The sequence below is a fragment of the Protopterus annectens genome, chromosome 16.part0 (assembly GCF_019279795.1).
Source record: "Protopterus annectens isolate FY-2018-M chromosome 16.part0, PAN1.0, whole genome shotgun sequence".
In the NCBI taxonomy this organism is placed as follows: Eukaryota; Metazoa; Chordata; order Ceratodontiformes; family Protopteridae; genus Protopterus; species Protopterus annectens.
In genome coordinates, this window is record NC_056750.1 from 197,580,588 (window position 1) to 197,607,935 (window position 27,348).

Genomic DNA, 27,348 nt, shown 5'->3' on the forward strand with positions numbered 1-27,348 from the left:
ACGCTGAAAGACTTCACTTGCAGAATTTATTTCAAATGGCATCCTTAGGCATCTGTATCTGCCAAACAGAGTACCAAAAGTAGTTAGAAATGAAGATTTGTGATCAAGCATCACTTCCCAAAATAAACTATTTGCATCCAAGACAGAGAGAACAGTGGCATTTGGTATTAGAGCTGCAACTTCTTTGACAGTGTGCATCGGATGATACAGCCTCTTTAATGCTTTGTTCAGATCTGTTGGGTCAATACATATTCTGATTTCATCTGAGCCTTTTTTCTAAGCTGCTACCATGGACGATACCCATTCAGTTGGCTCTGTGAATGGACAAATCACACCTTGCTGCACCCATTTTATCCAGCTGAGCTTTAACTTTATCCTGCATAGCTATCGGAACTCTTCTTGCTGGTCTGACTACTGGAATGACCTCTGGGTCTAACTTCATAGAAAAGACAACTAGAAGTTTGCCTAACTTGTCATCAAAAACATCACCATATTCTGAGAAAATGGCTTCAGAAAAATTAGAACTTGGAAATGCATTTACATGATGAACTTCGTTAGTAAAAGAAAGCAGATTCATTCTCAAACTATCTTTGAGACCCAGTAAAGATTGCACTGGCCTTCTGAAAGCATCACTGAACCTTTGGTTGGAATTTCTTCACCTCCATTAGCAACAAGTCTCACACTACTGGCTACATTGAGTTGTTCATTAGTTCTCACTTTAGCAAATGTGCCTGCTGATATAACGTTACACTTTGAACCTGTGTCTACTTTAAGCTCTGTGAATTTTCCATTAATCTGGTCAGTACAAAACACTTCGCTCTTTGTTAATAAATTCATTGCATCAACTCTTTCAACAAGCACTGATACACCACATGAGTGGACTGCTGCAACTCTACTTGATCAACTTGCCTTTTTGCGTGACCTTTCTTTACAACTGTGTGAGATTTACTTGATTTGCAAAACTTTTGGAAATGGTTCAATTTTTTTACATTTATGACATTGCTGACCAAATGCTAAGCACTGCTCTCTTTTAGCCTCATGATTTACACCACAATTGCGACAGTTAACAATAAAGTTAGACTTGGGTTTTGCGGATTCATGCTTATACTGCACTGAGCTGGTGCAAGCTCCATTTTTAGAATTTGCTGGAAAGCTGCACTTCTTTCTTGGAAACCATGTAGCTGCCATGTGCTTGGGGCCTGCTTTTGTTTCCCGCGTGTTGCATACTTTCTACATTTGTTCTGGAGCCAACTGAAACCATGCTCTTGTCGCTCGCAAGCATACTTGTGTGTTTTTCTGTAACCTCATGGATTTGATAAAGCTTTATGGCTTTGCTCAATGTTTAATCACTGTCACAAAGTAAAATCTTTCTCACAGCAGCACTGCTAATACCACACACAAGCCTGTCCTTTATAAACTCATCTTTTAAGTCACCAAACCAACACGTTTTAGCTTTGTTTCTCAGGTCAGTTATATAAGCTGCAAATGTTCCCCCTGGTTTCTGATATCTCCAATGCCTCTCTGATGTAATATTTGCCTGGGGGTTACACATTTCTCTGAACTTGCACTTCAAACACTCGGGGTCTTCCCTTGATTCGGCTTGTATTTTCACCTTCTCCTTCATATACTGCAGGTGCATACACAAATGAACACTCTCTTTCTATAGACTCTGACCCAGCCAGGTTTAGCAAAATGAATGCCCTGGTGCATGCATCTCTATCTGCATAAGCTGCTTGTATAAAAATATTGTACTCTTGCTCAAATACTCTCCTGTTCTCTGCAATATTCTGATGAAATACAAGTGGTAGGGGCTTTCGAAATCTGTCTGCCATATTAACACATACCAGTGAAGGGTTTTGCAAACAAGCACAAACTTACACACATGGACATATGCCAGTATTTGTAACTTTGTCCAATGCTTTGTGCTTCTGAATTTTTTATACATTTTAGGCTTTTCAAAATTATGCTACTGGACCAATTTGTAGTACCTCTGAATAACTGGACTTTGCGAAATAAACTTCTCGGGCACTTTAACACTCTAGTAATATCGTTTTGCATTGCTAAAGTCATTTATAATAATTTTAAGAAACATCTCAAACAACTTTATGATGTGAATGAAATAAACTCTCGGGCATTGTAATACTCTCGTAATGTCGTTTTTTTTATTTTTTATTTTGCAATGCTAAAGTCGTTTATCAACACTTTAAAAAGCATTTCAAATAACTGCACAATGTGAATAAACTGGACATCTCTTGCCCTAAATTCAGCAACATTTTGAAGTAATTGCACTTTGCAAATAACTGCATACAGCACACTGAGATGTCCCCAAAATGGTGGCACCTTGCTAGGCAACTCTTTACAGTGCAAGAAACACTCTGTAATAGCGACACTTTGCGAACTGACACATCCAGCACAACAAACTTTTCAAAATGGCTATACTTTGACTGTATTTCAGAAAAAAGTTGCACTTTGCACACAATAAACTCTTTAAAATACATGCACAGTAATAAGCACACACTGTATGCACTTTTTACACACTTTGAGATACTTCGAATAGCTTTAGTTATGCCCTTGATACAATATGAAGTCGTAATTATGCCAAAACATAGCATCTTGCCAAAACACATGCAGTCGCCTTGCTTTATTTTTGCTTAATGTGCCATTTTTGCCGTTATTATATTTATTTTGCTTATTTAAGCCCTTTTCATGCCCAGTGTTCTTTTCTTGTGCTTGTTTATCTTAGTTTTACCTTCACTGTCATCTCTGCACCTCTTGGCTCTGGATTTTATTCTCTTCGATCTCGGTTCTGATACCATGTTGCTCTCCCATTCTGGACAAAATAGAAGAGTCTTTGTGGATTCTGTTCAAGCAGCTTTATTTTATACAAGCACATCACTGTAGAAGATTATTGACTTTAACTTAAGTAACTTATATACAACTAACAACTGTGATCACGTATGCTTTCACTGTGGCTGCTCTTACAAAATGGCACTAGAGATTGCAAGTGTCTGGAATTTAAACGTGCATGTACAGCTTTGACATGCTTCTTAAAGATACAGCACACATCACATACTCTGATCTACATAACTTTGTCATGGACTTGTAATATATGTTTAGAAAATCGTGACAGCTGCCATTAAATGTGATGCATTTCTGCCTTGTTTATTTTATCCTTCAGTCATGTTCATCGTCCTTAAACTGTAGGATTTATCAATTCTCTTGCTTTAGGATTATCAACTGAAGTTAATGCACTAGTGAGAGGCATAACTTAGACAGATAGCTATAAACTGTATGATGACAATCTGCAATTTTTGCCACACCTTATAAATATTTTGTTTTAATCTCACTGGTGCACACATCCATGAACATGCCAAATAAAACTTCAATAATTCAGTGGCCAAAAATGTTCATAATTTTTATACAGGGACATTTTACTATGAAATGTTGGGTGACGTTCTCTTTAACATCTAGTAAGTGATGGAATAGAGAACAAAACAACATTTGAAGGGTGAAGCAATAGTTACTATAGCAATAACCCACGCCTGGGTGTGGGTAATGCTGGATTTACCCACGGTTGGCGTGGTTTGGTCCCGAGGGCGAAGCCCGAGGGACCAAACAAAGCCAACCGTGGGTAAATACAGCATTACCCACACTCAGAAGTGGTTATTGCTATTATATGACATTATTTAAGAAAAGAAACTATTACTTTTCTTAAATAATGGCATAGTATAATGCCTGTTTACTGCCCTTCCACAGATGTCTGGCATCCGGCAGTTCTGATGTACTGCGCCTGCGCAGTACATCAGAGCTGTGGGCAAAGCAACGGAGAAAGCAAGATCTCCGTTGCTTTTTTTTTTACTGTTTTCGCTATGTTAAATGGGTTTAACATAGCGAGAAAGTTTTAAAATAAGCAACGGAGATGTCCATTGCTTATTTTAAAACTGTCTCGCTATGTTAAACCCATTTAACATAGCGAAACAGTAAAAAAAGCAACGTAGATCTTGCTTTCTCCGTTGCTTTTTTTTTAAAACCTGTCTCACTATGTTAAATGGGTTTAGCATAGTGAGACAGCTTTAAAATAAGCAACGGAGATCTCCGTTGCTTATTTTAAAGCTGTCTTGCTATGTTAAACCCATTTAATATAGCGAGACAGTGTTTTAAAAGTAGAGTTATACAATGGAAAAAAGTCCGGGCGACCGGACCTTTTTCCATTAGTATAACTCAATTTACAATGTGCACGTTGGCCAATCAGCGTGCTCGTTTTGGGGGGGTCATGGTATAATGTTCAATATACAACTCCAGTTCTAAATGGTTTGAATATAGTATTGCCTGTTAAAGGCTCATTAAGAATTGTGTCATTGAGAAACTTATACAATTAACAAAATTGTCTTGTGACTGATTTTTAATATTTAAATTGCATGCTGAGAATGATTATCCTTTTTTTACTGTTTTTAGTGAGTATAAGCCAAGGTGTTAAAATATTTAGCACATCTTAATTACTTTTCATGAATATGTACACCAGTGGGAATGGATTAAGATATTTATAAGATCTGTTGTAGATCTGGGAATTATTTTTCACCTTTCTGAGATTTTGTGCCTTTCTTTTTTCCGCAACAAGTGCATGCAAATGCAAAAGATGGCATTTACACAAGCTTGTGTACTATGTGTTGATTCTTAGTATACAAGTTAAAGACAGTTCTCAGAAGTTTGCTATGCAGCACTAGAACTGAGTAGCATGGTGGCAGTACTAGAACCGAGTAGCATACCTTGATGCCTGCATTAGAAACGAGTAGTGTGGTGCCAGTAATAGAATTCAATAGCATTGTGTCAGGTCTAAAACTAGGTAGCATGATGACTGCACTAGAATCAAGTAGCACGGTGGCAGCATAGAACTAAGTGGCATGGTGCCACTACTAGAATCGAGTAACATGGTGACTGCACTAGAACCAAGATGCATGTACACTGCATAGAACTGAATAGCATGGTGAATGCTTTTATACCAAGTAGCATGGTGACTGCATAGAACTGAGTAGCATGGTGAGTGCAATACAACCAAGTAACATGGTGACTGTGAGTAGAATGGTGACGGCATAGTCTTTTTTGGAGCTGCATACAAATGTAGCAATCTAAGATAGAGTCCTATACTATGGTCCTGTGTATATCCCTATGTATAGTCCTATGTAGTAAAGTGATTTATAAAACCCCATATTAAACAAATTCCATGTAGAGTACAGGAAGTGTATATGGATTTTAGCCAAATTGTACTCAGTCATTTTAATGGTAATTTACAGCATTCCACGGCAAACTGCTTTCCTGAATGTAGCAATCCATAACCTCACAGCTGAGCATGGCACAGTCCCAGACTGTTCTATGAAGCACGAACCTGCAGTTGTTCCAACTTCTGTACTTGTTGATTCTTAAAACTTTAGTAGAGTAGTTCATGGGATTTGGCCCCATGCAAAATATGCATTTCTCCGACTCCAATTTTTCTGAGCAGCACAATTGTGCCAAACTGAGCAGAGTACTTTGCTCTTCTGTTATGAAGTTCTCATAAATACCACCCAAAATATATGAGAAAACAAGATATATCTGTTCCCTTTGAATATGCAACAACACAAAGCAGTATTGTGCATTTTCTTACCTTGTCTGCAGTGAAGACATTCTTTTAGACCACTGTGGATGGGTGTGTACCGGAATTCCCACTCTAAAAAACAAGAAACATAACACAGTCTTCGGTTAAATCAATTGTTATACAGTTTAACTGGTTCTGAAATTAACATTCTTGGCCTACTCCAGAAAGAGTAAGCAATGCATTTGCTGAGACTATACCAAAGTTATATTACTAAAAAAAAGTGAATCCTGAATAATGCACTGACATAATTTCTTGCAATATAAACACTGGCTAGTAGAGGAATCACAGCTCAAAGTAAAATGGACACTGTGTGGACATTCCTTGATATTGTTACAAACAAATCATACAGTATATTATGAGATGCCTTTGTGGAATGACTGCATTATTGTCTGATATGGTGGTTAAGTTCCAGTCATGGTATATCACTTGTTCAGACACAGTATATCACTTTAGTATGGTATGCTGTGTTCAGTTATAGTATATTATTTTAGTATGGTATGCCATGTTCAGCCATGGTATATCACTTATGTATGGTATGTCATGCTCAGTCATGGTGTATCACTTTTGCATGCTATGCCATGTTCAAGCACAGTGCATCACTTTAGTATGGTATACTGTGAATCTTGGTGTATCACTTTAATATGGTATGTCATCTTCAGGCACAGTGTATCACATTAGCACAGTATGCTATGTTTAGACACAGTGCATCACTTTAATTTGTTTGCCATGTTCAGTCATTGTATATCACTTTAGTATGGTGTGGTATGTTCAGTCATGATGTCTCACTTTAGTATGGTATGCCATATTCCATCATGGTGTATCACTTTAGCATAGTATGACATTTTCAGGCCCAGTGTATCACTTTGGTGTGGTATGCCATGTTCAGGCCCAGTGTATCACTTTAGTATGGTATGGCATGTTCAGTCATGGTGCATCACTTTGCTATGGTATGCTATTTTCAGTCATGGTGTATTACTTTGCTATGGTATGCTATTTTCAGTCACGGTGTATCACTTTAGTATAGTATGCCATATTCAGTCATGGTGTATCACTTTAGTATGGTATGCCATATTCATCACCGTATATCATTTTAGTATGGTATGCCATGTTCAGGTAGAGTATATCATTCAGTACAGTATGCTGTGTTCAGTCATGGTATATAACTTTAGTATGGTATGCTGTATTCAGGCATGGTGTATCACTTTGGCATACAATGTTTAGTCATTGTGTATTGCTTTAGTCTAGTAAGCCATGTTCAGGTACAATGTATCATTTTAGAATGGTATGTCATGTTCAGGCACAGTGTATCACATTAGCTATGCTATGTTCAGTCATGGTGTATCACTTTAGTACTGTATGCCATGTACAGGTACAGTGTATTCATTTACTATGGTATGCTGTGTTCAGTCATGGCATATCACTTTAGTATGGTATGTTACATTCAGTCTTGGTGTCTCACTTTAGTATGGTATGCCATGTTCAGTCATGGGGTATCACTTTATTATGGTATGCCATGTTCATGCATAGTGCATCACTTTAGTATGGTGTGCTGTGTTCATTCATGGTGTATCACTTTAGTATGGTTTGCTATGTTTACTCATGATGTATCATTTTAGTGCGGTATGCCATATTCAGGCACAGTGTATTACTTTAATATGGAATGGCATGTCCAGTCATAGTGTATCACTTTAGTATGGTATGCAATGTTCAGTCATGGTGTATCACTTTAGTATGGTATGCTATGTTCAGTCATAGTGTATTACTGTAGTACGGTATGCAATGTTCAGTCATAATGTATCACATATTGTATCACTTTAGTATGGTACACCATGGTCTGGCACAGTATATCATTTTAGTAAGGTATGCTGTGTTCCGTCATGGTATATCACTTTAGTATGGTATGCCATGTTCAGGCACAGTGTATCGCTTTAATATGGTATGGTGTGTTTAGCCATGGTATATTAGTTTAGTATGGTATGCCATGCTCATTCATGGTGTATCAGTTTAATATGGCAAGCTGTGTTTAGTCATAGTACAGCACATATGTATGGTATGCTATGTTCAGTCATGGTGTATAACTTTAGTATGGTATGCCATGTTCAGTGATGATGTATCACGTTAGTATGGAATGCCATATTCAGACATGATGTATCACTTTGGTATGGTTGGCTATTTTGCTGTCATGGTGTATCACTTTAGTATAGTATGCCATGTATTATAGGGGTTGGGAGGGTGGCCTAATGGTTAAGGTATTTCATAGGTTCATAGGTAGATACTAGGCTATCTGCCCTAGGGCATTTACAAGCCTAGCCAGAGTGTGTTTGGCTTTTGCCACCCTTTTAGATTAGATGACTGTGCCCCAGTATAGTAGGTCATACAAGATAGCCCATTTAAGGTTAGTTTAAAATGCCCCTGTCTAGCAGTGACACAGAGGAGATCCCAGGGGTAAATCTACGATCTCCCATCCAATCGTCAAGATTCTTCTTGAAGAGGGTCATTGAGGGGCTCTGCCTAACATGGATTGGGATTTTGTTCCAGAGTGAGGGGAGCCTCTAGGATATGAATCTGTCCAGCATGTCCTATTTATTTCTGTGCTGAGGTTTAAATCACTGGAGCATGTAGCTCTAAGGGATTTGGATTTCCTGAGGTGGAGGATGTCCATTAATTCTGGGTTGGACATGGCTTTATACTTCAGGCACAGATCGCCTCTGAGTAGGCGGTAAGCAACTGAGTAGAGCTGGAGTTTCTTTAATCTAATTGCATAGGGTATCTGCTTGAGTCCATTAATCCTCTTGGTGAGGTACTTTTGGGGTCTTTCTAGTTGTTGCAGGTGTCGGGTAAGGTGCATCCCAAATGGGGCATTGTATTCAATTATGGGCCTGATGAGTGATGAGTAGAGGGGCACAATGACCTCTCTTGATCTAGATGTAAACCCTTTCATGATAAGGTGGGCTATATAGAAGGTCCTTCTAACCACTTTGGCAATGTAATTGTCAAAGGAAAGATTACTATGTACTTGGGTCCCCAGATCCCTAATTACTTCTTCCGTATTCAATGGCTTGCCACCTATGTGGTAATTTGTGGGCACTTTGTTTTTCCCAAAGGAGATGACTATGCACTTTTTGGCATTTAGCTTCAGGCCATGGCTCTGGCACCAGTTATCCATCTCTGTGAGACCATTCTGGAGGATGCTTGTGTCAGTCGGCGAGTCGATTATGGCCCCCAGTTGGCAGTCGTCTGCGAACTTGGTCAGCCAAAGTCCTCCTGTGTTAGCCTGTACCTCAGAGAAATATATACCGAACAAGAGAGGTCTCAGGACTGAGCCTTGTGGGACGCCACTTGTAACTGGTTTAGAGTCTGACATGGCACCTGCAATTCTGACCATGTGGGTTCTATCCCTAAGCCAGTTTGCAACCCATCTTGTGACATAGGGGTTGATATTTAAGCTGGTGAGCTTGTTTATGATGCCCGAGTGGGGTATTGTGTTGAAAGCTTTTGCGAGGTCAAGGTAGGCTGTGTGGACTATCTTCCCTTCATCTATGGCCTTGGTGACTGTTTCAAAGAAGTCAACCAGGTTCAAGAGGCAAGATCTGCCCTTAACAAAGCCGAATTGGGTAGGATCCAGTGTTTGGAGGTTCTCAATGTCTTTGTTTATGAGTTCCATGATGATACGCTCCATAGCTTTGCAGACCAGACTAGTCAGGCTTATAGGGCAATAGTCCGTTGTAGCACCACCTTTATGGAGTGGGACCACTGTTGCTGTACGCCATTCTTTGGGTACATATCCTGTTGTAAGGCTGAGACTGAACAGTGATTTTAAGTGAGGGTTCAGTTCTTCTTGGAGCTCGTGTAAAACGCAGCCCGGGACACCGTACGGTCCCATAGATGCTGTGTTTTTTGCTTTGGAGAGGGCAGCTCTCAGCTGTGCATCTGTGATGTCAGGGGGGCTACACTTTGTTGGGATAGTCATTTGCACATTTGGGGGGAAAGGGGGAGAAGTTTGCACTGAACCTGTCTGCCAGGATGTTGGCAATGTCTGTGGGTTCAGTGTATATTTTGTCATTTTGCACTAACTCAGAGCATATCTGGGAGTTTCCACCCAAGTTCCTGACATAACTAAAGAAGGCCTTATGATTATCTTTAGCGTCTTGTGCAATTTTTCTTTCAAAGCTAGCCTTGGATGCTTTCATGAGGGATCGTAGTTTCTTGCTAGTACTGATCAGAGTTGCCTTCCCTTTTTGGGATTTTGCTCTATCCTGTAGTAACTTCCTCCTTCTGTTGTATAGCCTATTTATGGCTGGGGTCCACCACACAGGTCTCCTGCCTTTGCAGGAGTGTGTCTTGGTTTTGTTTGGGATATCATGATCTAAGCATTCCTGTAAGTATCCATAGAATGCATTTGTAAGGGATTCTGCGGTTTGGGTCGTAATTTCCACTGGCCCGGGGGCTTTGTAGGATTCCATCTCAGTTCTGAGAAGTGTGAAGTTTGCTTTCGTGAAGTTTTTGACAGTGGTTTCCTTTGCTGGGGGTGGGGACAGGATATGGGCATCCATAGTGATTAATTTATGGTCAGATCTTACTAAAGAAGGGTATACCTCAGGTATAGAACATAGAGTCCCCATGTTGGTGATGATCAGGTCCAATATGTTTTCCCCTCTTGTGGGAGTGGTGACCAGTTGTTCCATAGCATTTGAGTTTATAAATTCTAGGAACCATTGGGTGAGGGTGTTGGGGCTTGAGTAGTGCTCCCAGTCTATGTTTGGGTAGTTGAAGTCACCCAATATAATGGTGTTTGGAGAGACCTTCATATTCTCCAGTGTCTTCAGGAAAGCCGAGTGGGGTTCCTAGTTTGGGAGGGTGGTCTGTAGCAGGCTACAAACTGGAAGGCAGTTTTGCCCACTGTTAGTTGCACATGGATGGTCTCAGATGCTTCTTGCAGTGCCACTAACCTGGAGGTATGGGTATCTTTGATGAATATGGATACTCCCCCTCCTCTTGTGGTTCGGTCCGAGTTTTGCGGCCGAAAAGCGTGGTATGAAGTATAACCTGGTAGTGCTGGGGTGCTCTCGGGAGCCTTGAACCAGGTTTCTGTTACTGCACAGATATCGATATTCTCCATACTGAGGAGAGCCTCGAGTGCATGCATCTTGAGGTTTAGACTTCTGGCATTGAGCAGCATTACCCTTAGTTTCTTTTTCCTTGTGTTGTCTAAGGAGGTGGGTTTGTCTTTTGAGCCTTGCCTAAAAAAGGCACTATGGGGGTGGCAAGAGCCTTTGCCAGTATTCGAAAACCCAGGGGTGACAGGTGCAAGCCGTCCCTAGTGAAGCAACGTGGCTTGTTGAGCATATCATCCGAGGCTGACAGATACTGGATCCCCTTTGAGTGACACCAATACTTTAGCCAATTGTTGAAATTGATCATTTTGTCTTTATACTGTGGTATCATTCTTGGTGAGGGTAAGATGCTACTCAAGGTCAGGGTCATACCAGCCTGAGCTACATGATCAGAGAGCTCCTCTATGTCTCTTTTCATGTAATCCAGGGAGGTACGTCTCAGGTCATTCACATCAGCATGGACAATGACTGAGTCATATTTGCCTTACAAACACAAGGTACAGGGTTTGAATCTCACAGGGGATAACTGGCTAGGCTTAAAAAGGCTCCCAAGGGCAGTTAGCCTAGTACTAACCTATGAACCCTATGAACCTATGAACCCTATGTTCAGTCATGGTGTATCACTTTAGTATGGTATGCTATGTTTAGTAATAGTGTATCATTTTAGTATGGTATGCCATGTTCAGTCATGGTGTATCACTTTAGTATAATACACCATGTTCAGTAATAGTGTATCATTTTAGTATGGTAACCTGTTGTTCAGTCATGTTATATCACTTTAGTATGGTATGCTATGCTTAGTAATAGTGTATCATTTTAGTATGGTATGCCATGTTCAGTCATGGTGTATCACTTTAGTATAATACACCATGCTCAGTAAGAGTGCATCATTTAAGTATGGTAAACTGTGTTCAGTCATGGTGTATTACTTTGGCATGCCATGTTTAGTCATGGTGTATCACTTTAGTATGGTACATCATGTTCTGTAATAGTGTATCATTTCACTATGGTATGCCATGTTCAGTCATGGTGTATCACTTTAGTATGGTTATATTATGTTTAGTAATAGTGTATTATTTTAGTATGGTTTGCCATGTTCAGTCATGGTGTATCACTTTAGTATAGTACACCATGTTCAGTAATAGTGTATCATTTTAGTACGGTATGCTGTGTTCCATCATGGTGCATCACTTTGGCATGCCATGTTCAGTCATGGTGTATCACTTTAGTATGGTATAGCATGCACATAACATTCATTGCTTATCACTTTAGTTTGGTATGCCATGTTCAGGCACAGTGTATCACTTCAGTATGGTATGTCATGTTTAGGCACAGTGCATCACATTAATATGGTATGCTACGTTCAGTCATGGTGTGTCACTTTAGTATTGTATGCCATGTTCAGGTGCAGTGTATCACTTTAGCATGGTATACTGTGTTCAGTCATGGTGTTTCACTTTAGTATGGTATGCCATATTATGTCATGGTGTATCGCTTTAGTATGGTATGCTATGTTCAGTGATGGAGTGTCACTTTAGTATGGTATGCCATATTCCATCATGGTGTATAACTTTAGCGCTTTAGTATGGTATGCCATGTTCAGTCATGGGGTATCACTTCATTATTATATGCCATGTTGCATCACAGTGTATCACTTTAGTATGGTATGCTGTGTTCAGTCATCGTGTATAATTTTAGTATGGCATGGCATGTTCAATCATGGTGTATCACTTAAGTATGATATGCAGTGCTTAGTCATGGTGTATCACTTTAGTATGGTATGTCATGTTTAATCATAATGTATGACTTTAGTATGGTATGCCATGTACAGTGATGATGTATTGCTTTAGTATGGTATGCTATATTCAGACACGGTGTATCACTTTGGTATGGTTTGCTATTTTGCAGTCATTGTGTATCACTTTATTATAGTATGCCATTTTCACTCATGGTGTCTCGCTTTAGTATGGTATGCCATGTTCAGTCATGGGGTATCACTTTCTTATGGTATGCCATGTTCAGGCATAGTGTATCACTTTAGTATGGTATGCTGTGTTCAGTCATGGTATATCACTTTAGTATGGTATGCCACGTTCAGCCATGATGTATCATTTTAGTGTGCTATGCCATGTTCAGGCACAGTGTATCACTTTATTATGGAATGGCTTGTTCAGTCATGGTGTATCACTTTAGTATGGTATGCAGTGTTCAGTCATGGTCTTTCACTTTAGTGTGTTATGCTATGTTTAGTCATGGTGTATTACTTTAGTATGGTATGCCATGGTGAGTCATAATGTATCACTTCAGTATAGCATGCCATGGTCTGGCACAGTATATCAATTTAGTATGGTATGGTATGCTGTGTTCAGTCATGGTGTATCACTGTAGTATGGTATGCTATGTTCAGGCACAGTGTATTGTTTTAATATGGTATGGTGTGCTCAGTTATAGTATATTAGTTTAGTATGGTATACCATTTTCATTCATGGTGTATCACTTTAGTATCATAAGCTGTGTTCATAGTGCATCACTTATGTATGGTATGTTATATTCAGTTATGGTGTATCACTTTAGTATGGCATACTATGTTCAGTCATAATGTATGAGTTTAGTATAGTATGCCATGTTCAGTCATGGTGCATCACTTTAGTACAGTATGCCATGGTATAGTACCATATCATTTTAATATGGTATGCTGTGGTCAGTCATGGGCGGCCACGGTGGTGCAGTGGTTAGCATTGCCGCCTCACAGCAAGAGGTTCTCCGGTTCGATCCCCGGCTGGGGTGCCTTCTGTGTGGAGTCTGCATGTCCTCCCTGTGGTCGCGTGGGTTTCCTCCAGGTGCTCCGGTTTCCTCCCACATCCCAAAGACATGCTGCAGGTGGATTGGACACTCTAAACTGGCCCTAGTTGTGTGTGTGAGTGTGCTTTCTGTGGAAGGTTGGGCGCCGGGCTGGCAACTCGACACCGTACAAATCCACTGCCAATCATTGTGCGGACAAGGTGATCCGCTGTGGCGACCCCTAACCGGGAAAAGCCGAAAGAAGAAGAAGAAGAAGAATGCTGTGGTCAGTCATGATATATCACTTTAGTATAGTATGCAATATTCAGACACAGTAAATTGTTTTAATATGGTATGCTGTTTTCAGTCATAGTATATCAGTTTAGTATGGTATGCCATGCTCATTCACGGTGTATCACTTTAGTATGGTACTCTGTGTTCAGTCACAGTGAATTAATTATGTATGGTATTTCATGTTCAGTCATGGATGTGTCACATTAGTATGGCATGCCATGTTCAGGCACGGTGCATCACTTTGTATGGAATGCCATGTTTAGGCACAGTGTATCACTTTAGTATTGCATGGCGTGTTCAGTCATGGTATATCATTTTTGTATGGTATGCTGTATTCAGTCATGGTGTATCACTTTAGTATGGTATGCCATGTTTATGCACAGTGTATCACATTAGAATGGTATGGTGTGTTTAGTCATGGTATATTTGTTTAGTATGATATGCCATGTTCAGGCACAATGTATCACCTTGCTCTGGTATGCTGTGTTCATTCATGGCAAATTTCTTTAGGATAGTATGCTATGTTTAGTCATAGTGTCTCACTGTAGTATGGTATGCCATATTCTGTCATGATGTATCACTTTAGTATGGTATACCATGTTTAGACACAGTGTATTACTGTAGTAATGTATAGCATGTTCAATCATGCTATATCACTTTAGTATTGTATGCCATGTTCAGTCATGGTATATCACTTTAGTATGGTGTGCTATGTTCAATAATGATGTCTCACTTTAGTATGGTATTCCATATACCATATTCCATCATGGTGTATCACTTTAGCATAGTATGACATTTTCAGGCACAGTGTATCACTTTAGTATGGTATGGCATTCTCAGTCATGGTGTATCATTTCAGTATAGCATGCCATGTTAATTTCTGGTGCATCTCTTTGGTATAGTACACAATGTTCAGTAATAGTGTATCAGTTTAGTATGGTATGCTGCGTTCAATCATGATATATCACTTTAGTATAGCATGCTGTGTTTAGTCATGGTATATCACTTTAGTATGGTATGCCGTGTTCATTCATGGTATATCACTTTGGCATGCCATGGACAGTCATGGTGTATTACTTCAGTATGGTATGCCATGCTCATTCATGGAGTATCCCTTTAGTTTGGTATGGCATGTTCAGGCACAGTGTATCACTTTAGAATGGTCTGTTTTGTTTAGGCACAGTGTATCACATTAGTATGGTAAGCCATGCTCAGTCATGGTGTATCACTTTAGTATTGTATGCCATGTTCAGGTACAGTGTATCACTTTACTATGGTATGATGTGCTCAGTCATGGCATATCAGTTTAGTATGGTATGTTATGTTCAGTCATTGTTTCTCACTTAAGTATAATATGCTATATTCTGTCATGGTGTATCACTTTAGTACGGTATGCTATGTTCAGTCATGGGGTGTCACTTTATTATGGCATGCCATTTTCCATCATGGTGTATCACTTTAGCATAGTATGACATTTTCAGGCACAGTGCATCACTGTAGTATGGTATACCATGTTCAGTTATGGGGTATCACTTTGTTCTGGCATGCCATATTCAGGCATAGTGTGTCACTTCAGTATGTATGCTGTGTTCAGTCATGGTGTATCACTTTAGTAGGTTATGGCATATTCAGTTATGGTGTATCATTTAATGTGGTTGCCATGTTTAGGCACAGTGCATCATTTTACTATGGAATGCCAGGTTCATTCATGGTGTATCACTTTAGTATGGTAAGCTGTGTTCAGTCATAGTCATCACTTACATATGGTATGCTATGTTCAGTCACGCTGTATCACTTTAGTATGTTATGATATGTTCAATCATAATGTATGACTTTGGGATGCTATGCCATGTTCAGTCATGGTGTATCTCTTTAGTATGGTATGCCTTGGTCTGACAAATTATCATTTTAGTATGTTATGCTGTGTTCAGTCATGGTGTATCACATTAGTATGGTATGCCATGTTCAGGCACAGTGTATCGCTTTAATATGCTATGCAGTTTTCAGTCTTGGTATATCAGTTTAGTGTGGTATGCCATGTGCATTCATGGTGTATGACTTTAGCATGGTACTCTGTGTTCAGTCATAGTGTATCACTTATATATGGTATTTCATGTTTAGTCATGGTTGTGTCACTTTAGTATGGTATGCCATGTTCAGGCGTAGTGCATCACTTATGTATGGAATGCCATGTTTAGGCACAGTGCATCACTTTAGTATTGCATGGTATGTTTAGTCATGGTATATCACTTTAGTATGGCATGCTGTATTCAGTCATAGTGTACCACTTTAATATAGTATGCCGTGTTCAGTCAGAGTGTATCACTTTAGTACTGCATGCCGCGTTCAGTCATGGCATATCACTTAAGTATGTTATGCCATGTTCTGTCCTGATGTATCATTTTAGTGTGTGTGCTGTGTTCCAGCATGGTGAAACTGTTTGGTATGGTTTGCCATGTTCAGGAGTGTAGTATCACTTCAACATTGTGTGCCATACTCAGGCAAGGGGAGTCACTATAGCATAGTATGTCATATTCAGTTGTGTTGTATCACTTTAGTATGGTATGCCATGTTCAGGCAAAGTGCACGACTCTAGTATGGTATTAGAAAAAGAACTGAGACAAATGAACACGCCCTCACTGCACCACTTCTATTAAAGTAATCCAAATGGTATCGATATCCACCTTCAATGGACCAAGCAAAACATAAAAGTTTTAAAAGTTAAGCCTTCAGTTTTAATTTTCGCTTTTCGTCCTGCTCCTAGCAGGACTTCTTCAGACAAACAACAAGAATCAACAAATTTCAACTTTTTAAAATAAAATCACATTTCAGTTACAGTTGAAATCACATTTCAATTAAAATGCTTAGTTCCCTGTAATGGGATTTAAAAAGCCCAACCCCCCAAAAATAAAAGACACAGCATATTTTGTACTTTCAATAGTATTTGACTTTGTAAACAAGTAAAACATGAAAGTAAAAAATGAAAAATAGTAAAAACAAAAAGCAAAAGAAATAAATATTCCCTTCTATATTGATAAGTTACCAGAAGTACCGTTCAAACATACAAAAAGTGCAAAAACAAAACACAGTACCTGACTGTGTGTTTGTTTACCTCCTTTTTTCACTTATTCCTGACATGTTGACTAAACTTACTTCTTCACCTAAAATGGCTCTTCAGCAATCCTTACTTATAAAGTTACCCTAAGCAACTTCTCCTATTTGTATGAATACTGAGAAACATCGCTCATACAGCTGCTTTATATACCAATACATAAAGGTTCCATGACTCATGTCTGCATTTGAATCTGTATCTTTATATTTCCAGAACTCACCTTATGTTGCTACATATTAATGTGACCCAACGTTGTTCAAGGTATTTCACCTCGCTCTTGTTGCCACATTAAAGACACCAGTGTGGTGGAGATGAATCACTAAACATCCAATAAAGCTCCACTGTTACTCCATGCTTTAAACAATTTCCAAAGTTGTCTGCTAGTTCATCTTATTCAAGCCTCCATAGCTCTTTGCTTGTGTAGTTACCCTAAAACACCACCTAGTGGTGTTTGTCGGTATATACCTACACAAGTTGCAATGATTTAACATGTTATATCACACAAATAAACTTCCAAAGGGAAATTTTATGAGTGAAAGGGGGGGGAGGGGATGGAAGCCATGCCCAACCATATGCAAAATGACCTGGTCTATGAGGCCATGCTGTTATATATATATATGAATGAGTGGACATTTTTCCAAAAATAATAATAAAAATATATATAATATTATAAATAAAAAGTAAAGGAACACAGTAATTTACCTCATGAGGCTTTTGAGCTTCAGTATACAAGAGATAGAATAAATTTCATTCAAGTCCGGATGACAACAGGCTCTAGTTTGGAGTTGCCATAACAACTCCCTTTTCTCCAACAATAAAGAAGTTGGACCGCCCCTCAAGTCACAAATTTGATCGTCTATGGCTTTAAATTTAAAGGAATGCTGTGGGAAACTTTCCACATGTCTGGCCAATGCATTTTCCTTTTTCCTTTTTTAATGTTCTAATACTGTATAAGTGTTCATAGATTCTCTCCCTCAGTTTCCTGTCCGTTTTGCCTATATAAAAGGCAGGACAGGTATTACACTGAGCGAGATAGACCACTCCCTTTGAATTAGAGTTGAACTTCTTGTTGATTTTATAACTGACATCTCTAATTGTAAAATTTTGGCCAGCATCTACCTGTGGACAATATGAACACATGTTGCATTTCCACATTCCACTTCTACTCGTTGGATTTAAAGGTTTCCAGCTTTTTTGTAGTATACTTTTTAAATTGGCACCTCTTCTAAAGGTGACCCTGGGCACATCTCTCCATATAGAGGACAGGCTAGTATGGTATGCCATGTTCAGTCATGGTGTATCATTTTAGTATGGTATGCCACGGTTTGGCACACTGTATCATTTTAGTATGGTATGCTGTGTTCAGTCATGGTATATTACTTTAGTATGGCATGCCATGTTGAGGCACAGCATATACATTTAGTATGGTATGCTTTGTTCAGTCATGGCATATCAGTTTAGCATCGTCTGCAATCTTCAGTCATGAAGTATCACTTTAGTATGGTATGGTGTGTTCAGTCATGGTGTATCACTTTTGCATGGTATGCCATGTTCAGGCACAGTGTATCTCTTAGGTATGGTATGTCACGTTTAAGCACAGTGTATCCCTTTAGTATGGTATACCATATTCAGTCATGGTGCATCACTTTAGTGTGGTATGCCATTTTCAGGCACAGTGCATCACTTTAGTATGATATGCCATGTTCAGGCACAGTGCATCACTTTAATATGGCATGCCATGTTCAGTCATGGTGTATCATGTTAGAATGTTATGCCATGGTCTGTCTGGCACAGTGTATCATTTTAGTATTGTATGCTGTTTTCAGTCATGGTATATCACTTTAGTATGGTATACCACGTTGAGGCACAGTTTATCAGTTTAGCATGGTATGCTGTGTTCGGTCATGGTGTATCTCTTATGTATGATATGCCATGTTTAGTCATGGTGTATCACTTTTGTATGGTATGCCATGTTCAGGCACAGTGTATCACTTTGTTATGGTATGCCATGTTTAAGCACAGTGTATCCCTTTAGTATGGTATACCATGTTCAGTCATGGTATATCACTTTAGTATGGTATACCGTGTTCAGTCATGGTATATCACTTTAGTATGGTATGCCACATTGAGGCACAGTGTATAGATTTAGTATGGTATGCTGTGTTCAGTCATGGTATATCAGTTTAGTTATCATATGCCATCTTCAGTCATGAAGTGTCACTTTAGTATGGTATGGTGTGTTCAGTCATGGTGTACCTCTTATGTATGGTATGCCATGTTTAGTCATGGTGTATCATTTTAGTGTGGTATGCCATTTTCAGGCACAGTGCATCACTTTAGTATGATATGCCATGTTCAGGCACAGTGCATCACTTTAGTATGGTATGCCATGTTCAGTCATGTTGTATCATTTTAGTATGGTATGCCATGGTCTGGCACAGTATATCATTTTAGTATTGTATGTTGCGTTTAGTCATGGTATATCACTTTAGTATGGTATGCCATGTTCATTCATTTTAACACTGTATGTCTGAAACGTTCAACTGTTAGTGCCACAGTAAGCCAGTATAACATCAGCCGTGCCACAGTTAGGGAGATGGAAGGAGAGGGTGTTCCTCAACAATGACCAGTGTTTTGCATTACAGACATGCTTGGGAGGAGTATTTCTAGAGAACAGGTGGACTGCATTAGTTAATGTTGGAGGATGACAGGCATAAGTATAAGTATTGATATAGATATGCCAATCATGCCCCACGGCTATCATGTGCCACCAAACAATTAATGTCACTAAGAGACAATGCATGGAATGAATGGCAAAAATCGAAAACTGCTGACAAACTACTATATTAAAAACAGCTCCAAAAATCTTATTATCACTGATAAATAGAAATTGTATATCAACCTGCAAACTAACACCTCTCATACCCCAAACAATTTTGGCCATCAATCAACTCACTTCTTAAATCTGGCACAAAACATAATTCTAGCCCTTAAACCTGTTAAATCCCTTAGTGAAATCGACACACTCTTTAATACTGCCTTCATTCCATGTCCCACTGCTACTGCTTTAACCTTTACACTCCACCCAGTCTCTACCAACTTCATAAAGAAACCTACTAAAACTCAAACCCATTTCAACCTCTGCAGATAGTCTTCCTGCAGAATACCTCAAGCTTGCTGCTTAGGCTATAGCTTTCCCAGTAAGCATTCTTATCAACAGATCGATCATATGTCCCATGCATCTGGAAAAAGTCATATGTTATCACAGTACACAAAGGAGGCAACTACTCTGGTCTGTCTAACTACCACCCCATTACAATCCTACCACGTTTGTCTAAAATACTTAAAAAAAAAATGTATCCATTTACAACTCATTAATTACCTTGTTCATAACACACTACTGTTCCCAACCCAGCATGGCTTCAGAACACATCACAGCACATCAACTGCTCTCTTATCCTTCGTGGATACCATAAATTATGCTAGAGGCTTTGGTCAACTTGTCTCTGCAATGTTTCTAAGGCATTTGATACAGTCTCAAACACTAAGTTACTATACACACTTTCTTCTCTTAGCTTCACATGATCCTCCCTGGCATGGTTCAAAAGTTATCTTACAGACCGACAACAGTCAGTTAAATGGCATGGCACACTTTCACCTTTTTTACCAAACATCAAAGGGGTTCCCAAAGTAGCCATCCTTAGGCCCCTTCTGTTCAGCATCTTTATAAATAATCTTCATTTATCTGCTAAGAAATCCAAATTAATCCAATATGCTGATGACTCATCTATTATTTGCTCATCAAATAACCTGACTTGCAACTCATGGTCCAAGTAGCTTTTTCATCTATTGAACTCTGATTAAACAACTCTCAATTGCTACTTAACCCAAATAAAAAAAAAAATCACTTTTTCTCCCAAAACTGCAAATAAAATTAATTAATAAAATATTACAAAGAAGGGAATCAGGACCCCACATAAAGATTATCGAGTTTGTGGGCTTGGCTGTAGGAGGGAGTGACCTCAAACAATGAGCTCTATATGATATTTTGTTTGTTAACGGAGACCATAAACCCCATGTCTGCACATGATATTGGAGTGAAATGTACTGCATGTATAACTTTACTTTAGTACCACTACCCTACTCATGTACTTGGCTGGGATGGTAGAAGAGGGGGCAATGACTATCACTGTATAATTAGGGAATATGTTAGTACGTTCACAGCACAGTGACTCATTTCTAATGCAGTGATGCTTAAGGTGCATCTTGTTGTTAAAATGCAACAAAACACATCTTTGTGAAGACAACAGGCTTGACATGCCAGTTTTTAGGAAGAGATAAGATGTTATCTATATGGCCGAACTTATCACCAAAGCACTTTTTTTCTTAGATATTTTAGTATTGACTGACATTTTTATATGTAATAGACAATTGAATTTGGGGGATGGTAGATGTGTGGATCTGTATTTTTTCTGTGCTGCCAGATATAGACTTTTGGATATGATTTACTTGTTAAGCTACAATATGTCACAGCAATATGACCATACACCCAGACCACATGAGTGCAGCAAACCTGTCTCATTCTGGTTCAAAATGTCTACAAGATTCATAATATACTTAACGTCATTAAGGAGGACTTTTTTTTTCCCTTTTATAGGTGAGATGTAGTCATGGATTTTAACTGTTTTTGTTGTTATATGCCTTTTGTCACACTTATAAAGCAACTGGCTTGCACTAGTAAGCCTCTGAATTCAAGGTATGTGATACCATTTAACATCAAACTAAAAAGCCTAGTCAACAACAGGACAAAAGTGCTTAACATTCTGGTGTTTATTTCAATACATTATTTTATGTCCTTTTGGGCTACTCTTCTTGGATTCCTTAAGGAAGTCTTCCATTGTGTAGTTGTACTGGGCACCTCAGAAATTGTATAATCCCATGGCTTCTGGGTGCCTAGCAGCCTCCAGACCCTGAGCTTAATTTAGTTATTACAATGTAGTCTTGTTCATTTCGAATCTGTTGATAGGTTGCAGGAAAAAAAAACAAGTTGAGGGATAAGCCTTCATTTCTTCTTTTGGTCATAGTTTTTGTTCAGGGAATCAATGAATGAAAACATTTGTTTAAAAAGCTCTAAAATACACCTCAGAGTACCTAGAACCCCACAGCTTCATGGGGGGCACTGCAGCTCCCAGATCCCCAGATTTGTAGAGTCATTGCCAATGCAGTTATTACAGTGCAAGGAGACTTTCTACCTAGGGTGCCAGATTACTTAAGGCTGGCCCTGCTTAAGATAGCACTAAATTTGTATCAGATAAATTTGTAAGAAATAATCCTGGAAGTCTGATGCTGCCCTGGAGAAGTAACCTCTCTATGAGACAATAAGACTTAAGACAGTTTACGTAGAATGTTTATGAATCTTTGGAATTACATAAAAATAGAACATTTTGCAGAACTACCACTCAAGTAATTATAAATGGATTAAGACATCCCCTCTTCCATTAAAAGTTAATTCAGAACACCTTATATTTGCTAAGCCTGTCTAACACAAGTGTTAGTATCACTTTGTATAAGTCCCCTTACTATTCTACATATTCAAAGCATTCTATTTATAATTCATGTAACCATTACAGCTGCAGACAGCCCACTGTCAGGCTATTTTACAATAATTTCGTTTTTTTTCTGTTGAAGCTGGTGTTTGCACAAGATGGGGACATAAAGACATGCATCTGTTTATACTCACTAGTTTTATACAATCGATCGAGCTTTCTCCCCAAGGCGATCTCAATGAGGTAGGACTGGAAGCTTTCCTGGATGATTGGGGAATGCCCAGCAATGGCCCAACCCTGCTTGGAAGAAACCCTGACACTGTGCTGTTCACATCATCTGCTCTTTCATGCTGACCAGTACTGCCACCAGAGGAAGATCCTGAGCTGTCTATAAATGAAAGAAGAAGGAATTAGTTGTTGATCATTCATTGTAAGTTTTACTTTCATTAGTTTTTGAGATTTAAAATCTCCCTTCTATCTCGTCTCAAAATAAAGAAGGTCATCACTCAAACCGATAAAAGTTACACATTTTATTCCTTACTGGGAGCTGGCTGTGTTGAACTCCTGACCTGTGGATGCTGATACTTTCTGTCTGCAAAGTTAGAAGTAGGTGGGACTCTACATTATGTTAGTCATTAGAGCTAATAAAAAAATATTGATAAAATTTAGTCTTTTCAGAACAATGCATGATAAACTTAAACTGGAAGAATTTAGACATTACTTGCACACATTAACTATACCTCTCAGGCTGATGCATTCAGCTCTTGTTTCTTGAAAACTGTCAGGGTAGCAAACATGAGTAGAGGAAGTACAAAATGTCACTTGTTGCATGTTTTATCTCTCCAGTCTAAACAGATGGGCACAACTTGCACCATATTGATTTTTAAACAGCATCATATTCTGAGCATTAATGCATTGTTACATATGCACCATCCCAGTTACAATAGTTACAGGAACATTAACATTGTACTTGTTTAATTTGTTTTGCAGTGCAATTATTTTTAAAAGTGAGAAAAACCCAATTAATTTTCTTCCACTGGTCTTCAGTAAGTTACTGCAGTTTTTGATAATGTGAAGAATGCATTTGAGATCAGTTAATCTCAACCAGCTGTTTTCATGATTCTGTTAAATTCTAAGTTTCTGACTCCTCAGCATCTTTATTTTAAAAGTGTGTGGCTGATTTGTTCATCATTTTTGCATAAATGATTTACTTTCAAAACAGTAGAAGACATGGGGCTAGATTTTTTTCTTTCTAGGCTGCTCAATGGCATAATTTTATGCTTCATTTTCCTGCTGCAGTGGGACAACATTTCATTAAATAATATAAATTCAGTGGAACAAAGGCTCTCAGATTACCTGTTTTTTTAATGAGGTATTTCATATGAATTATTTAATGGAGATATTCAAAACAATTTACCTGTACCAGTGGTGAAACGGAACATGCTTTGACCTTTATTAAACATAAACCATGAATCTGCTAAAGTCACATGAGTTTTATAGCAATGCTGTTAATAATTTCATACAAGGATAACATTACTTCTTATATGCCTCACCCACAATGTTTCTACCTTTGCTAATCTCAAGCACTTATCCAATGACTGCATTTAGACACCATTTCCACAAAAATTATAATCTACTAAGTCTCAAGAAAGAAAGAAAGAAATGACCCCACTGCAAGCATTTCTGTATTACTACACTGTTAGGTATGGTTTAGGAAGTAACTGGTATTCTATACACTTTAGAAATATGTCATACCATTTGGGTAGCTGTATTATCTAGAACAGTAGAAATAGTATGTCATTCTGTCTGAATAATTCTTTTAACAGAAACAGCAAAAAATATCTTGTACCATCTGGTTAATTCTATTAATGTGAGTGGTGAAAATATTGTACCATATCACCTGGAAAGTTCTAGTACTAGGAAGAGTAGAAAAAAAGAATAGCTATGTAATCAACTTACTCAGAGATGGTTGGCTTCCCCTCTCATATTCAATCTCTTCATCAATACGGTCTCTTAGAGGAATTCCTTGGATGAATGGGGGATTTGAGAAAGCATGAAGATTCAGAGGCCCTAAGCTGGGGCCCAGGAATGGGAAAGGGCTATTTCCACAGGATACAGATCTTCGGAAAGGGCTAGCATGATCAAAGGATGAAACGGCCACTGATGCTCTGCTCCTAGATCCTGCACAAGAGAAAAAGGTCATTAGTCACCCACAGCCACATTATGAAGAACTGAAGCGGGGGTAAGCAAATTTAGTGATCTATATTTGCAACAATTTAATCATTCTTCTCTGGACCTTTCTATCATTGTATTTCCCTTTTTATTGCTTCCAGAATGGGACACAGTACATCAAATGGACTATGTCATGCCGGGTCTATATTAGAAGAGCAAAGCAACTTGAGAGTGAATGCTCTTTCATCAACAAGTAAAATATGAAGTCTGAAAAGAGTGAAATTTATTTTATTTTATTTATTTTACATTTGTTAACAGGGAAATTCCGACTGGACCAGGTCCATTTTCAGCGGAGGCCCGGGGAGAAAAGCTCCAACATCAAGTTATATAAATACAGTACATCCAGCATAATACACAAAACAGGTTACATCATGTATGCAGAGCATAGTAATATAACAAGAATTAATAAAAACACTCCAGGTAAAAGATATAGAACATGGGTAAAAAGACAATGTCAGTCATACTTTGGTAAGAAATATCTTTTAATACCAGTTATTTTATATACCCGTTCTACATGCTGTTAGATCTGAATATTGCTTCCTTATAATTTTAGAGCTACTGAAGTGTTGAACTGCATTGAGACTCCTGAATTTAATGGTTCACTTCTACATGTTATATTTTCAGTTTACAGTATTTTATGCTAACATATTTTATTAGTTGTTGAATTATTGTTGTATTTGGTTCCCTCCAACCCCGGTCTCCACTACACTAGTTTTCTAGCATTAGAAGTGTAACTTACAGTATCCTACTTCCTTCAAGCTTAACACCTAACTTTCCCTTCTTTGAATGTTTTTTCATTCCTTATATACTCTTTCAATGCGAGTGTTCCCCCTCCTGGTTGGGATACCTTTGAATTATCCACAGCAAGACAACAGGATCGTGCCTCAAGTGGACAGTTAACTCTAATTTCAACAGTGTATGTCTTACCCCTGTTAAGCTTTAGTTGTTCAAACTTTTTTTTAACCTTGTCTATATGAACATAGGTAGGATAGTGGCGTACACACAAACTGGGACGCTATAGTTAGGTCTCCCCCCCTACCATCGCCCACTATACAATTGTCTTTTGCTGTTTTTTTTCTCAGTTTAGGAATTCAAGGTCTGAGCAAGAGTTTAACAAACAAAAGTAACTCTATTATAATAAACAAGCGAACAGAGTTTATTAGCTAGAAATACTGGTACTGACCTGAGGTATTATAGTGAAACTGATAGTTTTTTGCTTTGTCTGCTTTATGGTTCAGGCCTACTCCATTTGTTGTCACTCTTTTCGGGCTCACTCCACTTCCCCTACTCTACCACCATTTCCCATACAATTCCACTCTCCCTATATTTAACTTTATCTGGCCATTTCCACAACCTCCATTACAGGAAAGCTCCACCCTAGAACTAAAACAATCTTTTTTTTTTTTTTCACTCTGTCGTTCTTTCCTGACCTAATTTTAATACCTCAAAATCACTCTAAGTGTTTTATTTGTAATTTTAGCCTGTTTTCCACAACATAGCTACCAATGGAGCTTGCTGTATCAATGTGATTTTGTTCTTTTTAACCTTTTCTCTTTCCCATAATGCTTTGTATGACTCATGCCAAGCATAAGGAAGTAACTGTGAATTTCCATGCCACTGACATACAGTGGACATAAAAAGTTTACACACCCCTGTTAAAATGCCAGGTTTTTGTGGTATAAATATAAATATAATGAGACCACAATAAATCATTTCAAAACTTTTCCCACCTTTAAATTGAAAAACAAACAAATCTGTTAGGAGAAAAAAAAATAAATAAACGTACAATACGCTGGTTGCATAAGTGTGCACACCCTTAAACTAATACTTTGTTGAAGCACCTTTTGATTTAATTACAACATTCAGTCTTCTTGGGTAGGAGTCTATCAGCTTGGGACATCTTGAGTTGGCAATATTTGCCCACTCTTCCTTGCAAAAGCACTCCAAATCTGTCAGATTGCGAAGGCATGTCTTGCGCACAGCCCTCTTCAGGTCACCCCACAGATATTCTATTGGATTTAGGTCTGGGCCATTCCAAAACTTTAATTTTCTTTTGGTGAAGCCATTCTTTTGTTGATTTTGATGTATGCTTGGGGTCATTATTGTGTTGAAAGGTGAAACTCCTCTTCATCTTCAGCTTTCTAGCAGACGCCTGAAGGTTTTGGGACAAAAGTGACTGGTATTTGGAGCTGTTCATAATTCCCTCCACTTGGCTAAAGCCCCAGTTCCAGCTGAAGAAAAGCAACCCCAAAGCATGATACTGCCACCTAAGGTTGCCATTCTGTTGTCAGCGGGACACTCACGGGTTAAGCCACCTTATCACGTTGCCCGCTGTATCAAGTACTGGGACCTGAAATGTCCCGCTTTTGTGATCGCATTGAACTGCCATGGAAAAGTCACAATTACTTCCAGCTTTTTCATGGCAATTCAGTTACATCACCAACCCAGTCGTGCAGGCAAATCTGCTGCCTGTTAGGTCTGGGTGCTTTATTTCATGCAGCAATTGGCTGCAATTCATGAAAGGGGTGGGGACTGGGGCAGGAAGAGCCCTGCAAAGATCACGGCTGTAGGAGAGCTTTAATTTAAGTGCTTCTACAGCCACTAAAAAAATTACCAAGATTTTTTTTTTTTTTTATA

At 38.7% G+C, this 27,348-nt stretch overlaps 1 protein-coding gene across 1 annotated transcript in view; it reads right to left on the reverse strand.

The window, feature by feature from the left end:
* Positions 1 to 27,348, reverse strand: part of LOC122790866 (rho guanine nucleotide exchange factor 40-like) — a 1,619,416-nt gene that overhangs the window by 12,422 nt on the left and 1,579,646 nt on the right. The window contains exons 21-23 of the mRNA XM_044058526.1: positions 24,439 to 24,660; positions 22,674 to 22,867; positions 5,642 to 5,704 (exon numbers count right to left, since the gene is read on the reverse strand). Coding sequence (XP_043914461.1) covers positions 5,666 to 5,704; positions 22,674 to 22,867; positions 24,439 to 24,660 — 455 coding nt within the window. The 3' untranslated portion in view covers positions 5,642 to 5,665. The remainder of the gene's footprint in view (positions 1 to 5,641; positions 5,705 to 22,673; positions 22,868 to 24,438; positions 24,661 to 27,348) is intronic.